Here is a 14,369-nt window from a genome sequence, read left to right as displayed (position 1 = left end):
ACTTGTGATCAATGTCACAGGGCTTCGTCGCGTTTGCAGACGTCTTTAAAACAGAGAGATGGACTGTCTCCAGTCCATGGTGGGTCTGATACCAGTGACGAGCTCGCTGTACAATGTGTCCTTGGGGATCCTGCCATCTTCCATGCGGCTCACATGGCCAAGCCATCTCAAGCACCGCTGGCTCAGTAGGGTGTATATGCTGGGGATGTTGGCCGCCTCGAGGACTTCTGTATTGGAGATACAGTTCTGCCACCTGATGCCAAGGATTCTCCGGAGGCAGCGAAGATGGAATGACTTGAGACGCCGCTCTTGGCTGACATACGTTGTCCAGGCCTCGCTGCCGTAGAGCAAGAAACTGAGGACACAAGCTTGATACACTTGGACTTTTGTATTCTGTGTCAGTGCGCCATTTTCCCACACTCTCTTGGCCAGTCTGGACATAGCAGTGGAAGCCTTACCCATGCGCTTGTTGACTTCTGCATCGATAGACAGGTTGCTGGTGATAGTTGAGCCTAGGTAGGTGAACTCTTGAACCACTTCCAGAGCGTGGCCGCCGATATTGATGGATGGAACATTTCTGACATCCTGTCCCATGATGTTGGTTTTCTTGAGGCTGATGGTTAGGCCAAATTCGTTGCAGGCAACCGCAATCCTGTCGATGAGTCTCTGCAGACACTCTTCAGTGTGAGATGTTAATGCAGCATCGTCAGCAAAGAGGAGTTCCCTGATGAGGATTTTCCGTACTTTGGTCTTCGCTCTAAGACGGGCAAGGTTGAACAACCTGCCACCTGATTTTGTGTGGAGGAAAATTCCTTCTTCTGAAGACTTGAACACATGTGAGAGCAGCAGGTGCATTCATATATACATCAGTACTTTAATATTGTCATATAAATCATTGTTGTTTAACAGGCCTTGTAGAGTTTTCTATCTCTTTCCATTTCTGATCTCTTGGTTTCACATCGAGTCAAAGTAAAACCAGTTTGGCATCCATTCCTGACCTGCAAATTGAAGTATTTTTAATTTGTAGGACATTAATTTGGATCTCAAATCACTTTGAGTCAAAATAAGGCCATTTTAAGCATTGGATTGCAGATACTGCACTTGCACATGAATAATTAAATTGTAATAATATACATTTTTAAAAATAAGGTGCAGTATGAACAGAAATTTTAATTATTTGATTTCACTAACAGCTGGGCGAACTGACATCAGAATTAACAGATGAGAGAAACACTGGTGAATCAGCATCTCAACTTCTAGAGACAGAAACTGCGGACAGGCTTCGATTAGAAAAAGAAATGAAAGAGTTGCAGGTGGGTTAAGTTCATGTCTGTTGGAGTTTTAAGATTACATTACAGTACAATCTATTTGATTTGTGGCATGTTATGTCATTGAAAAGTAAGATATAATGATTATCTGTGACTTTGTGAAGTTTGTTAGTTGTTGGACTAGTTTTTAACTCTGCCATCTATTCAGTAGCTGGTTTTTCCCTGATACATGGGCCATAACAACAACTTGCATTTACATTGCGCTTTTTGATATAGTAAAACATTCACTGATGCTTCTCAGGGACATAATTAAACACTGAGCTATGTAAAGGAAATGTTAGGGCATGTGACCAAAAACTGGGTTAAAGAAGTAGGTTTTAAGGAGTGTCTTAATGAAAGAAAGTGAGTTGGAGAGGCTGAGGGAGGGAATTCCAGAACTTGAGCCTCAAGAAGCTGAAGGCACAGCTGCCAATGGTAGAGAGATTAAAATCTGAGATGTGTAAGAGGGCAGAATTAGAGGATCTTGGAGGGTTGGGCTGGAGGAGATTACAGAGATGGGATAGGAAATGGAAGTGATGGAAGCTCAGCTTATCAAAGCGGCAGAGTTAAATGGAGACTTGGATGATGATGACTCTGGTTAGTTGCTCAGTTTCCTCACATAGGAAAAAAAAAGCACAGAAACAGGCCATTTGACCCAACGATTCCATGCTGGTATTTATGTTCCACACAAGCCTGCTCACATTTTCATCAAATTATTAGCATAACCCTCTATTCCCTTCTCCCTCACATGAGGTCATGGAAGGATTTGAAAACAAGTATGATAATTTTTAAAATAGAGGCATTGCCAGACTGAGAGCCAGTGTTGTTCAGCAAGTGCAATGGTGACTGGTGAGTGGGTCTTGGTGTAAGGTAAAATATGAGCAGTCGATTTTTGGATGCGCTCACTTTTTTTTGGAAGGTAGAAGATGAGACACGGCCAGGAAAGCATAGGAATAATCAGGTTCAGAGTCAACAGTATGGTGGATGAAGGTTTCATCAGCAGATGAGCTGAGGCGGGGCAGAGCTGGGCGAAGTTATGGAGACTGAAGTAATGGAGATCAAAGTAGGCTGTCTTGGTGGAGCAGATATGTGGTTGGAAACTCATCTCGGGGTCAGATGGAAGGCCAATTAGAATATGAGCAGCATAATTTGTTACCAGGACATGCTTTTATAGTATAAAATATTAATATGCACATATACAAGTATGTGAAGCAATGCCAGTTATTTAAAGCTTTATATAGATTCTGAGAACTGTTAGTCATTATTGTAAGCATCTTGTGTTTCAGGCCAAATATGATGGAATGAAGAAGCAAATGGACTCGATGGAAATGGAAGTGATGGAAGCTCGGCTTATCAAAGCAGCAGAGTTAAATGGAGACTTGGATGATGATGACTCTGGTTAGTTGCACAGTTTCATTACATTGAATATACAGCATAAAAACGAGGCCATTTGACACAACCATTCCATGCGATATTTATGTTCTACTCAAGCCTCCTCCCATTTTCTTCATCTAGCTATCAGCCTAATCCTATATTCCCTTCTCCCTCTTATGCTTATCCATGTTCACCTTAACTGCATCTACACTATTTGCCTTAACTAATCCCTGTGTTAGTTAGTTCCACATTCTCATCACTCTGGGTAGAGAAGTTTCTTCTGAATTCCCTATTGGATTTCTTGGTAGTTATCCGATATTGATGGCCTTTAGATTTGCTCTTCCCCACGAGTAGAAACGTTCTGGGCTGAATTTTCCTGGTCCATTGGAGGTAAGGCAGGAGGGGTTAGAATACTGGGTCGAAAGGTGTTGGGACAGAAGCCAGACATCTTCACCGTGGAACTGGCTATTGCAAAGGGTGGCCAGCATGGTGGGAGAACCTCGAACTTGCATGCGGCAGGCAAGTAATTAAGTTTGTTTAAAAGGCAATTAACTTCAATTTCATGAGGGTTTTTGGATTTTTCCAGAAGTGCACATAAAACATGTGGCTTCAGAGCCTTGCCAGATAGAAGGAGGTAGTGAGCTCGTAGGAGGTAAGTTCTGGCTCCAAATGGCAGCCATCGTGATTACTAGTGTGCCTTGGCATGGAAGCTGGAACAGCGTGGTTGTTGGCATAGTTGTTGGGGAGAAGGGGAAAAGGTGCCAGAACTGCAGGGACATACCGCCAGAGTGACATTGAAGCTGGCATTTGTGTGGCTAAAGGAGGGGTGGAAAGAGGCCTTGGAGACTGAGTGAATCTACATGCCATGGGCCTTGTTCACTCAGGTTTCAGTTCCTCCAGTGAGGAGGAGCAGCAGAGAGCAGAAGTCACAGGAAGAAGCAACCAGAGGGGCCCTAGGAGCGCCAGTCCCAGGTGGCGGGGGAGGAGACAGAAGAGAGGGATGCAGAGGGGACTCGCAACCAGCTTCCTGTGTGGAGAAGAGGTTACTCACCAGAGATGGTTTACAGAGGCTCAGCTACCTTTAGATTTTGGAGCAGCAGTGTCGCCGAAGACTCTGCCTTTCCAGGGAGGCTGTCACAGAGCCATGATGCCCCAGAGGGTTGTGGATGCTCCATCATTGAATACATTTAAGGCTGGGATGGATAGATTTTTGGTCTCTCAGGGAATCGAGGGATATGGTGTGCGGGCAGGAAAATGGAATTGAAGCCCAAGATCAGCCATGATTATCTTAAATGGCAGAGCAGGCTCAATGCGCCATATGGTCTACTTCTACTATTTCTTGTTTTCTTGTGGAAGGGTGGGGCGATCGGGCGCAGGGGAGGGTGGAGTGGAGCGTCCAGTTTGTTGAATGGTTGATGTTGATGGTGAAGATGCTTTTTGTCAGCTGTGAGGACGGTGGGTGGAATTAGATCAGCACTCTGAAGATATTTGGCAATGTCCTAAAGGGAGGAATGAGTGCTATTGACGTCAGGGAGCTATGGAGCAAATTGAGGATACTGGCTAGCAGAGGGAATAGTCACTGTTAATGGGGGCAAATGGATTCTGTCGGGGTGGGGGGGGGAGGTCAAGACTAATGGGTAGGTATTCAACAGCTTCATATGGAGGGGAACGGGGATTCTGTAACAGTGGTCAGTTTGATGTGAGGAGGTTCAAGGCTAAGAGTCGGCATGCCGATAGTAACGGGAATAGGAACGGGGGGTGGGGGGGGTGGTGATGGCATGAATACATTGATGAGATTACATTGTGCACAGTAATGGGGTGAGGCTAAATGGTATCGGAGGGAAGGGTGACAGTAACATTGGATGGGTCAAGGGTGTTGGGCTCAACGTTGGAGGGTGGGGAGACTTGCCCTGAGTTCCACGGGCACCATTTTCTCCAACGATAATGGAAACCATGTGGAAACTCGAGGATTGCAAGGAGAGTGGGAGGAGGCAAACGACAGTGGGTTTGTCTTCTCCCTGGCTGCAATTTGAAGGCAGATGTAAGAGAGCTGTTCATTGCCTCGATGTTTCAGCTCAGAAGCAACAGAGGGGTGAATTGCCACACTCTGCTTATTTATTCTTCAGAAAAACCAGTGACATGGGTCTCATGCACCCAATTTGTCTAGTACCACAGGAAGAACAACAAAGAGAGACTGAGGAGGGCTCTTTTCCCTCAGCTCATGATGTCAGAGTGCCAGCAACAGGCAGAACAGGAAGGTGAGGATGCTCCGAATGATAACATCCAGGAGCAAACTTAGCGAAGATGGGCAGTGGCACGTCATTGCATCCTCAGGACAAGGACAAATTACCTTCAAATGGCAATGCCAGAGGTGCCAAAGGATGTCACGTGAAATGGTCACAGAAATTTGTAGGATCCTGCAGCATGACATGCATGAAGCCACTCGGCTTCGATGGGAATACCATGCCAGTTGCCCTCAAGGTGACTGCTGCACTCCATTTTTTTTTCTCCAGGGATCCACAGGCGACATATGTGGCATCTCACAGTCTGCAGCCCACGATGCATCAAACAGGTGACCGATGCCCTTTTTCGCCGTGCCAACGATTTTGTCTACTTGTTTGTAGATAAGGACAGCCGGGCAGCAAGGTCTGCGGCCTTCAGTGCTATCACTGGATTCCCTAGAGTCCAAGGGGTGATCAACTGGACTCGTGGCCATTAGAGCTCCCTGGGACCAGCCTGCTGTCTTTGTCAATCGCAAAAGCTTCCACTCTTTAAATGTACAGCTGGTTTGTGACCACAGGAGAAGGATCATGCATGTTTGTGCACGTTTCCCAAATGACTCCTATATTTGAGGAACTCCCAGCTGCCAGCAGGGTTTGAGGAACCGCCAAAGTGGACGGATGGATCCTGGGTGACAAGGGTTACCCACTTTGTACATGGCTGATGACACTAGTACATCATCCCCCCCAAAGCGCTGCCGAAGAGAGGTACCATGCTGCTGATGCATCCACCAGAGTCATCATTGAACACACCATTGGCATGCTGAAAATGCGATTCTGTTGCTTTGACTGGTCTGGAGGGGCTCTTCAGTATGCACCACAGAGGGTGTCACGAATAATCGTTGCCTGCTGTGCCTTGCACAACCTTGCAATTAGACGCAGCAACAGTCTGCAGGCAGATGAACAGGAGGAATACTAGTCTTCCTCAGATGAGGATGACTGTGAAGAGGGTGAGGAGGACAACAATGTTGTCATCGATATGAGGGCCATGGAGAAACATGCAAGGGATATCAGGGAGAACCTCATTCATGCACGATTCAGCCAACGAAAAGCCACATCAAGGAACGTTGGGAGGCGAAACATAACCATTCCCCACAGAAATTCCCTTTTGTATGAGTTCTTATTCATCCCTGTAATCTTAATGAAGTGTTTCTGCACTTCCATGTGATTGGCATTTGAAATCATCCATGGGCTACGATGAATACGACTACATACCGCTGTAAGCAGCATTAAGTTATGACCATAGAAAACAAAAGTAAGGCATGATGGTATTGGAAAAAGTTATTCATCAATAGGAAAACAGTCATCATTGAAGAGTGAAAGCTCAAATTCCAATGAGATATGGACACTGGAAATTTCCTGAGATGCTTTGCAAATATCAATGCATTCCTGCCATAGGCCTCCAAAAAACTTTTTTGTATCCATTAGTAACCAAGCAAAACATTACACAGGGAGTGGAACATATTTTGCATGAAATAAAAACGTATTGATAAATCTTTTCAATCGTCACAATTTGTACAGCACCCATGCCACCTTAGTGATCAAAACTCTTTTCAATTTCCTTTTTCTCCCACTGCGTTCAGTGCTATCCTGACATTAGCAGCTGAGGTGGAGGCAGTCGGCTCAGAGCACTGCCTCATGGCTGTGGATGACTGTTGTAGGCATCCTTTGGAGGAACGGGGCCTTGATGGCTTCATCCTACTGGGGGTCTGCAGTAATGGTGCTTGAGTATCTCCCGTGTGCTCGCCTGCTGAAGGTAAGAGGGTCATGTTGGGGGTGGGAGGACGAGACGCCACATACTCTGGGGGGTGCCTGAGAGGAAGACCCGGGGCAGTTGGCTTGTGCTCCTCTTCCATCTCTGTGCATGATGGCACCTGCTTGTCTCCCTGAGGGAAAGGAGCACCTGGAGGGAGGTCTAGGTTCCTCATCCACCTCTTGCTTAGACTCTGCTGTATGGAGCCAATGGCCAGATCACACATAGCACGTGCTCAACCTGCCTTGCCACGGAGCTTGCCAGACTCTCGACTGAGGAAGCTGTACGCTCAAATGCCTGGGACATGGCAGAAGCGGAAGTTATGACAATTTCTGGTCCTGCCGTCAGGGACGTTGACATCCTCTGTGTCCTCCTCGCAGTTTGCTTTCCCCCCTATCTTTGTATCGTCAGCAAATCTGGCTGCATTGTACTTGGTCTCTTCATCCAACCATTAATATAGATTGCAAATATTTGAGGCCCTAGCACTGATTGATCCCTGTGGCACCCGACTAGTTACAGTTTGCTAACCCGAAAATGCCCCATTTATCCTGACTCTCTGTTTCCAGTTTCTTAGCCAATCCTCTATCCACGCTAATATATTACCTCCTTTCTTGAATAGGTGTGTTGCATTTGTGATTTGCTAATCTGCTGGGACCTTTCCAGAATCTAGGGAATTTTGGAAGATTACAAGCAATGCATCCACTACCACTTCTTTTAAGACCCTGGAAAGCAGGCCATCAGGTCCAGGGGACTTGTCAGCCTTTCGTCCCATTTGTTTTCCTAGTACTTTTTCTCTCGTGATTGTGATTATTTTAAGTTCCTCACTCCCATTTGCCTCTTTATTTTCTACCAAACTTGGGATGCAAGACAAATACAAAATACTTATTCGAAGTCTCTGCCATTTCCTTGTTTCCCTTTATTAATTCCCCTGTCTCATCCTCTAAGGGATCAGTGTTTACTTTAGCTATTCTCTTCCTTTTTTATATATTTGTAGAGGCTTTTACTATCTGTTTTTATATTTCTTGCTAGTTGACTCTCATTTCTCCCTCTTTTTTTAGTCATCCTCTGCAGGTTTCTAAAATGTTCCCAATCTTCATTCCTACCACTAATCTTTGCAGCAGTGTACACCTTTTACTTGCCATTTGATACCATCCTTAACTTCCTTAGTTAGCCACGGATGGTGTATCCTTCTCATAGTCTTTAATTCTCAGTGGAGTGTGCCTTTGTTGAGAGTTATGAAATATCTTGTTAAATGTATGCCATACTGAGGCAGTCCGAGATGCCAGACCTTTTTCAGCCCACTGCGTGCCTTCAAGGATGGATACTGATCATCAGCCTTCTCAAGATGTGATTCAGATGCCTGGACAGATCTGGTGGAGCCCTTCTGTGTGGCCCAACAAGGGTCTCACACATAGTTTTGGTTTGCTGCGCCCTCCACAACCTGACGCTACAGAGGTGAGAGCAATTGAACAATTAGGATATTGTTGAGCACGATGCCTTTTCTGATAACGAGGAGATTGAAGAATGACCAGGTGCAGGATGCTGAAGAGGCCAAAAGCCACAGTCAAGGCGCCATGAGAGATGCACAAGGGATGCTCGGGATGCACTAATACAGGCATGGTTCACATGATCCTTACTAACAGATCCATGCAATCCAATAATGCTTCAGAACTCTGCAGCTATGTTGCCACCTCCTTCATTGATTTTGCCATTTACCTGCACCCAGTTAGACATTACATTGTGCATGTGGAATGACTCGACCTCACATGGTATGCTTCCACCCATCAAACCCATTGGAGCCAGGCTACTCCTGAGGTCCCAGCAGCCCACAAAATGTACTGATGGCCCCGGCACATTGAGGATCTCTTGCACATGCAGACGCATCTTCTGTTGTCGCGGCTGAGTGAGGCATTGGTATTGCTGACGGGCCGAGGGGCTGCTGTTCACACCAGGAGCGTCCTGAGAGGAGCCCCCAGATGCATCAGGCAGCTGCTCCTCTGCCCTTTCAAGGCACACCTGTACCTCCCTGCTCACCTGAGAGGTCCGAGGACCAGATAATGATTTCAGCCACCTTTCCCTCCCACCCTCCTCACCAAGCCATTGTTGTACAAAGCTCAAGGAGTTGGCAATGGCATGCAGGTCCATGCGCAGCATCTCTGTCATCCACTCTGTTTTTGCTGGATGTGGTTCTCCATGATGGTGGCCAATTTCTTGATGGAGGAAGCCAAGCATGCGCACATATCAGAGACATGGAGCATTCGTGGCCTGGATGGAGTTCTCCATCATCTGTGCCAGGGTGTGAAAATCCTCTGTTGCTTCTCCTCATGCTGTAGCTCCAACAATCTGCTGCCTTGCCGACAACTCCAGTGGCATGTCATCAGCCTGAGGCTCAGCATCACTGGGCCTACCAACACACCTCAGAGCGTCAGTGGCCTCGGCTGTTACATCCTCCGTCAGCTGCTCAGTTGCGTCTGTGGTGTGTTTACCAGATTGTGATCCCAGATCTACTTGCGAACGGATACCTACCGAAGTGAGAGTATCTGGGCTGGTGGAGGGTGCGGGGAAAGAGGTGATGGTGCATCCTGTGAGGCTCCCTCCCCCTCCTCAGAGGTGGACAGCAGTCCCCTGGTCTCTGGAGTTGCTTGCTGTTCCCTTTGACCTGCACGAGAGCGAAGATTAATTAGAGGATAATGCGCATTCCAACACATCCTGGAGCTCCATGTGACCTGTGGTGGGCAGATGAGCACTATGTTTCTTGTTCACCAGAGGCTCTGTTATGCCCATCTATTCGGCCACTCACTCTCTTATGTTTGCACTCCTGTTTCGCCATCTGTCCCCTTGCTGTCCTCCAAGTTCCAGTGTCGTCTCCTCCTTGGGGGTCAGGATTGCGAGGTACGGGACACCACTACCGGTTTTCGCCCTTTACCTTGCATTGTTGGTCCTCTTTTCCTGAAAACACATAGATGACGGTCTTTAGTGGCCCAACAAAGACATTCGCATTGCCTATGCTGTTGGCCGCCTGACTGTCCATGATGATTTCACATGAATGCCTCCTGCATGCAGCCAGTGTGAGTCATCTGTGACTGACTAGGGCCATTCACTGATATGCTGACATGCCTGCCACAGCCAATGCTGCTGCTTGACCCATTACTAGAGACTGGTTTGGCATTCCTTTTCTAACTAGCTCCCCCTTGCACCTTGCCACATGAACACCCCTAAGGAGAGCAAAGTGTGAAGCACCTGCCTTGGAGATTGCAAGACGTCATTCACCCACTTGAGGTACTGCAGCCAGGTTCTAGGGACGACCCAATGGCTGCTGATCCCCTCTGCAATCTCCATCCAAGCTTGCTTCATCTGGCAGGCAGGCCTTCTCCTCCCGTCCCGGGGAAGAGGACCTCCCAGCCTGCCTGAGCAGCTTGGGAGGAAACTGTAAGGAGGCATCGCTAAACTGTGGGACCGTCTGGGATATTGCCTCTACCATTGCTGGATGGGCCTACTTTTGCTGCTTTTCGCTGCTGTTCCTCTCTCCATTCTTTACTGCTGGATCTATTTTAAAACGTGCTGGCAGCCCTTTAAATATGGCACCAACACTCACAGCAGCATGGCCTCACTGCCCCCAGCACCCTCTGCTGGCAGTTAATTGGCCAACCACGCAGCATAGTGCTCTCCAGCACCCCACCCCGTCCCCCCCAAATGGCAGCACATCCCGCTTCTGGTTCCAGCGGCAGGACCATGAATTTTTCCGCATTCCAATACCCCAAATTGAATAGCTTTTCACCTCAGCACTGCCCCTCTTGCAGCCAGGAAGCAAGATCCACTCAACTGGTTAATAAGACTGGTGAGGTACAGGCGCAGATTGCCATGTGGAAATATGATTTTGTGGCTACAACAGAGACCTGTTTCAAAGAAGGTTAGGACTGGGTGTTAAATATTCCTGGATACAAAGTGTTCAAGAAAGATAGGAAAGGGGAAAAAGGGGGAGGGGTGGCAGTATTGATTAAGGAGAGCATTACAGTGCTGGAGAAAAGGGATGTCCTAGACGGGCCGAGGACAGAATCAATTTGGCTAGAGCTAAGGAACAAAAAAGGTGCAGTTACATTGCTCGGTGTTGTCTATAGGCCACCAGCTAGTGGGAAGGATGTGGAGGAACAAATTTGCAAGGAAATTACAGAAAGGTGCAAAAATTATAGGGTAGTTATAATGGGGGATTTTAATTATCCAATCCTAGACTGGAATAGTAGTAGTGTAAAGGGCAGTGAGCGGCAAGAATGCCTAGAGTGTGTTCAGGAAAATTTTCTGCAACAGTATGTTGCTAGTCAAATGAGAAAGGAGGCACTGCTAGACCTGGTTCTTGGAAATGAGGTGGACCAAGTGGATAAAGTATCAGTAGGAGAGCATTTAGGGGATAGTGATCATTGTATCATAAGGTTTCGGCTGACTATGGAAAAGGAGAAAGAGCAATCCAGGGTAAGAATAATTAACTGAAAGAAGACTAACTTTAATGGGGTAAGAATGGAGCTGGGGCGAATAAATTTGAGTCAAAAGCTGGCAGGAAAATCGGGAGACGAACAATGGGCTACCTTCAAAGAAGAGAGAGTTCGGGCACAGTCAAGGTATGTTCCCTCAAAGGGGAAACGTAAGGCAAACAAATCCAGAGGTCGCTGGATGACAAAAGCGATAGAGATTAAGATAAAGAAGAAAAAGTGTGCTTATGACAGATGTCAGATAGAAAATACTATTGAGAACTAGGCTGAATATAAAAGGTCCAGAGGGGAAGTGAAAAAGCAAATCAGAGAAGCAAAGAGAGAGCATGAAAGGTGACTGGCAGCCAGCATTAAAGGAAATCCCCAAGTTTTTTTTAGGCATATAAATAGTAAAAGGGTGGTAATAGGAGGAATGGGGCTGATCAGGGACCAGAAAGGGGATTTACCCATGGAGGCAGAGGGCATAACTGATGTATTAAATGAATACTTTGCATCTGTCTTTACCAAAGAAGAAGATGCAACCCAGGCAATGTTGAAAGAGGAGGTGTTAGACATTAGAGGGGTTTAAAATTGATAAAGAGGAAGTATTAGATAGGCTGTCTGTACTTAAAAGTGGATAAAGCACCAGGGCCGAATGAGATGCATCCAAGGGAAGTGAGGGTGTAAATCGCAGAGGCACTGGCCATAATATTTCAGTCTTCCTTCGGCTCTGGGGTTGTGCCAGAGGACTGGAGAATTGCAAACATTACACCCTTGTTCAAAAAAGAATGTAAAGGTAAGTCCAGCAACTACAGGCCAGTCAGTTTAACTTCAGTGGTGGAAAATGTCCAGAAAAAATAATTCGAGACAAAATCAGTAGTCACATGGACAAATGTGAGTTAATTAAGGACAGCCAGCATGGATTTTTTTAAGAGAAAATCATGTTTAACTTGCTGGAGTTTTTTGAGGAGATAACAGAGGGTTGATGAGGGCAATGCTGTTGATGTGGTGTACATGGACTTTCAAAAGGCATTTGATACAGTGCCACACAACAGACTTGTGAGAAAACTAGTAGCTCATGGAATAAAAGGAACATTAGCAACATGGATATGAAATTGCTGAGTGACAGGAAACAAAGAGTAGTGGTTAATGGATGTATTTCAGGCTGGAGGATGGTTTGTAGTGGAGGTCCCCAGGGATCAGTGTTGGGACCCTTGCTTTTCCTGATATATATTAATGACCTAGACCTTGGTGTAATGGACACAGTTTCAAAGTTTGCAGATGATACGAAACTTGGAAGCATTGAGAACTGTGAGGAGGATAGTGTAGCACTTCAAAAGGACAAAGACAAGTTGATGGAATGGGCAGACATTGGCAAATGAGGTACAATGCAGAGAAAAGTGGTGCGATTCATTTTGGTAGGAAGAACATGGAGTGACAATATAGAATAAACAGTACAATTCTAAAGGGGGTGCAGGAGCAGAGGGATCTGGGTGGATACGTGCATAAGTCAATGAAGTGGCAGGACAGGTTGAGAGAGCGGTTAATAAAGCATACAGTATCCAGGGCTTTATTAATAGGGGCATAGAGTACAAGAGCAAGGAAGTTATGTTGAACTTGCATAAGCCACCAGTTCAGCCTCAACTGGAGTATTGTGTCCAAATCTGGGCGCTGCACTTGAGGAAAGACGCGAAGGCATTGGAGACAGTAAAGAAAAGATTCACAAGAATGGTTCCAGGGATGAGGAATTTCAGTTATGAAGATAGATTGGAGATGTTAGGACTGTATTCCTTGGAGAAGAGAAGGCCGAGAGGTGATTTGATAAAGGTATTCAAATTCATGAGGGGTCTAGACAGAATAGATAGAGAGAAACTGTTCCCACTCATGAAAGGATCGAGAACAAGAGGGCACAGATTTAAAGTATTTGGCAAGAGAAGCAACAGTGATATGAGGAAAAACATTTTCACACAGTGAGTGGTTATGGTCTGGAATACACTGCCTGAGTGTGTGGTGGAGGCAGGTTCAATTGAAGCATTGACAAGGGAATTAGACAGTTATATGAAAAGGAAGAATGTGCAGGGTTATGGGGAGAAGGTAGGAGAATGGAACTGAGGGAGTTGCTCTTTCAGAGAGCCAGTGTGGGCACGATGGGCCGAATGGCCTCCTGCACTGTAATGATTCTGTGAACTGTGGATTTCTCAACTACCTTCACCACAGGCACTCTTTCAGATGCTTAAGAAATAGAATAGATGCAGCTTCAGATATTTTTGTTTCTAAATAATAGTCTTCGGCTTTCATCAACTCTTAAGCTTCAGGTAAGTTTGAATATTCAACACAGCTGAGATCCACACCCACGTCCTGCAGTTCAGGACTGTAATTTTCTTGAACTGGCCTTTCCATTTAAAAGTTTTTTTTTTTGCGTAATCGTTATGCTTTGCATTATTTCTGCTGTTTCTTTGATATCTACATATATATGTGAATTTAAATGACAAGAATTCAACTTAGAGCAGATTTCTTTTATTTACCTTCCATAGGTGGAGAATGGAGACTGAAGTACGAGCGTTCAATAAGAGAGATAGATTTCACCAAAAAACGAATGCATCAGGAATTTGAGGACAAACTAGAGGTTGAATTACAGAACAAAAGGCAACTGGAGCGAAAAGTGAGTTAAAAAGAATAATACTTTTAAAGCCATAATAATTTTTATATTAATTTATAGTTGGATATTAATACTGAGGTGGCACTCTGCCTTGGAGCACTGCTGCTCAGTGCCATGGAATGGAAGAACAAAGCTTGATCTACCATTTTTCTTTAGTGCTACTGCTAGGCAACCTCTTAAAAGTCTGTCTTACAGGATACTGCATTTAAAATTTTAAATATTCTTCATTCATATTTTATTCCAAATTTTAGTTTGCATATCCAGTATTCAAAAGCAGTACAGACTATTTGCAATTTTCATTAGTATTGAACAGTAAAGCTCAGTTAGTCACAGAGGATATTTCTGTGTGCATGTGTGGGTAAGGAATTAATTTTAGTTTCTGGCAGCTGAAATCATTCACTCATCTGTTTGGTGTTATTTAAATGTAATGTACTGAGAAAGCTTCTGTTTGCAATTAGAGACGTGGACTTTAATAATTTATTCCAGCGCATTATATTTTCATGAATGTTCTTTTCCTTTTTTTAGTTGAAACGA

The 14,369-nt window shown here is 45.4% G+C and overlaps 1 protein-coding gene across 16 annotated transcripts in view; it reads left to right on the top strand.

Moving 5' to 3' along the window:
* The window catches only part of myo18ab (myosin XVIIIA b), a 346,088-nt gene that overhangs the window by 265,428 nt on the left and 66,291 nt on the right, over nucleotides 1-14,369 (top strand). For all 16 annotated transcript variants that reach the window (XM_068010423.1, XM_068010422.1, XM_068010417.1 and 13 more), the window contains 3 exons: nucleotides 1,194-1,313; nucleotides 2,594-2,705; nucleotides 13,711-13,838. In XM_068010423.1, coding sequence (XP_067866524.1) covers nucleotides 1,194-1,313; nucleotides 2,594-2,705; nucleotides 13,711-13,838 — 360 coding nt within the window. The remainder of the gene's footprint in view (nucleotides 1-1,193; nucleotides 1,314-2,593; nucleotides 2,706-13,710; nucleotides 13,839-14,369) is intronic.

This window comes from Heterodontus francisci, chromosome 30, assembly GCF_036365525.1.
Source record: "Heterodontus francisci isolate sHetFra1 chromosome 30, sHetFra1.hap1, whole genome shotgun sequence".
Lineage (NCBI taxonomy): Eukaryota > Metazoa > Chordata > Chondrichthyes > Heterodontiformes > Heterodontidae > Heterodontus > Heterodontus francisci.
The sequence above is the reverse complement of the archived record's forward strand: the minus strand, read 5'-3'. Positions and strand labels throughout refer to the sequence as shown.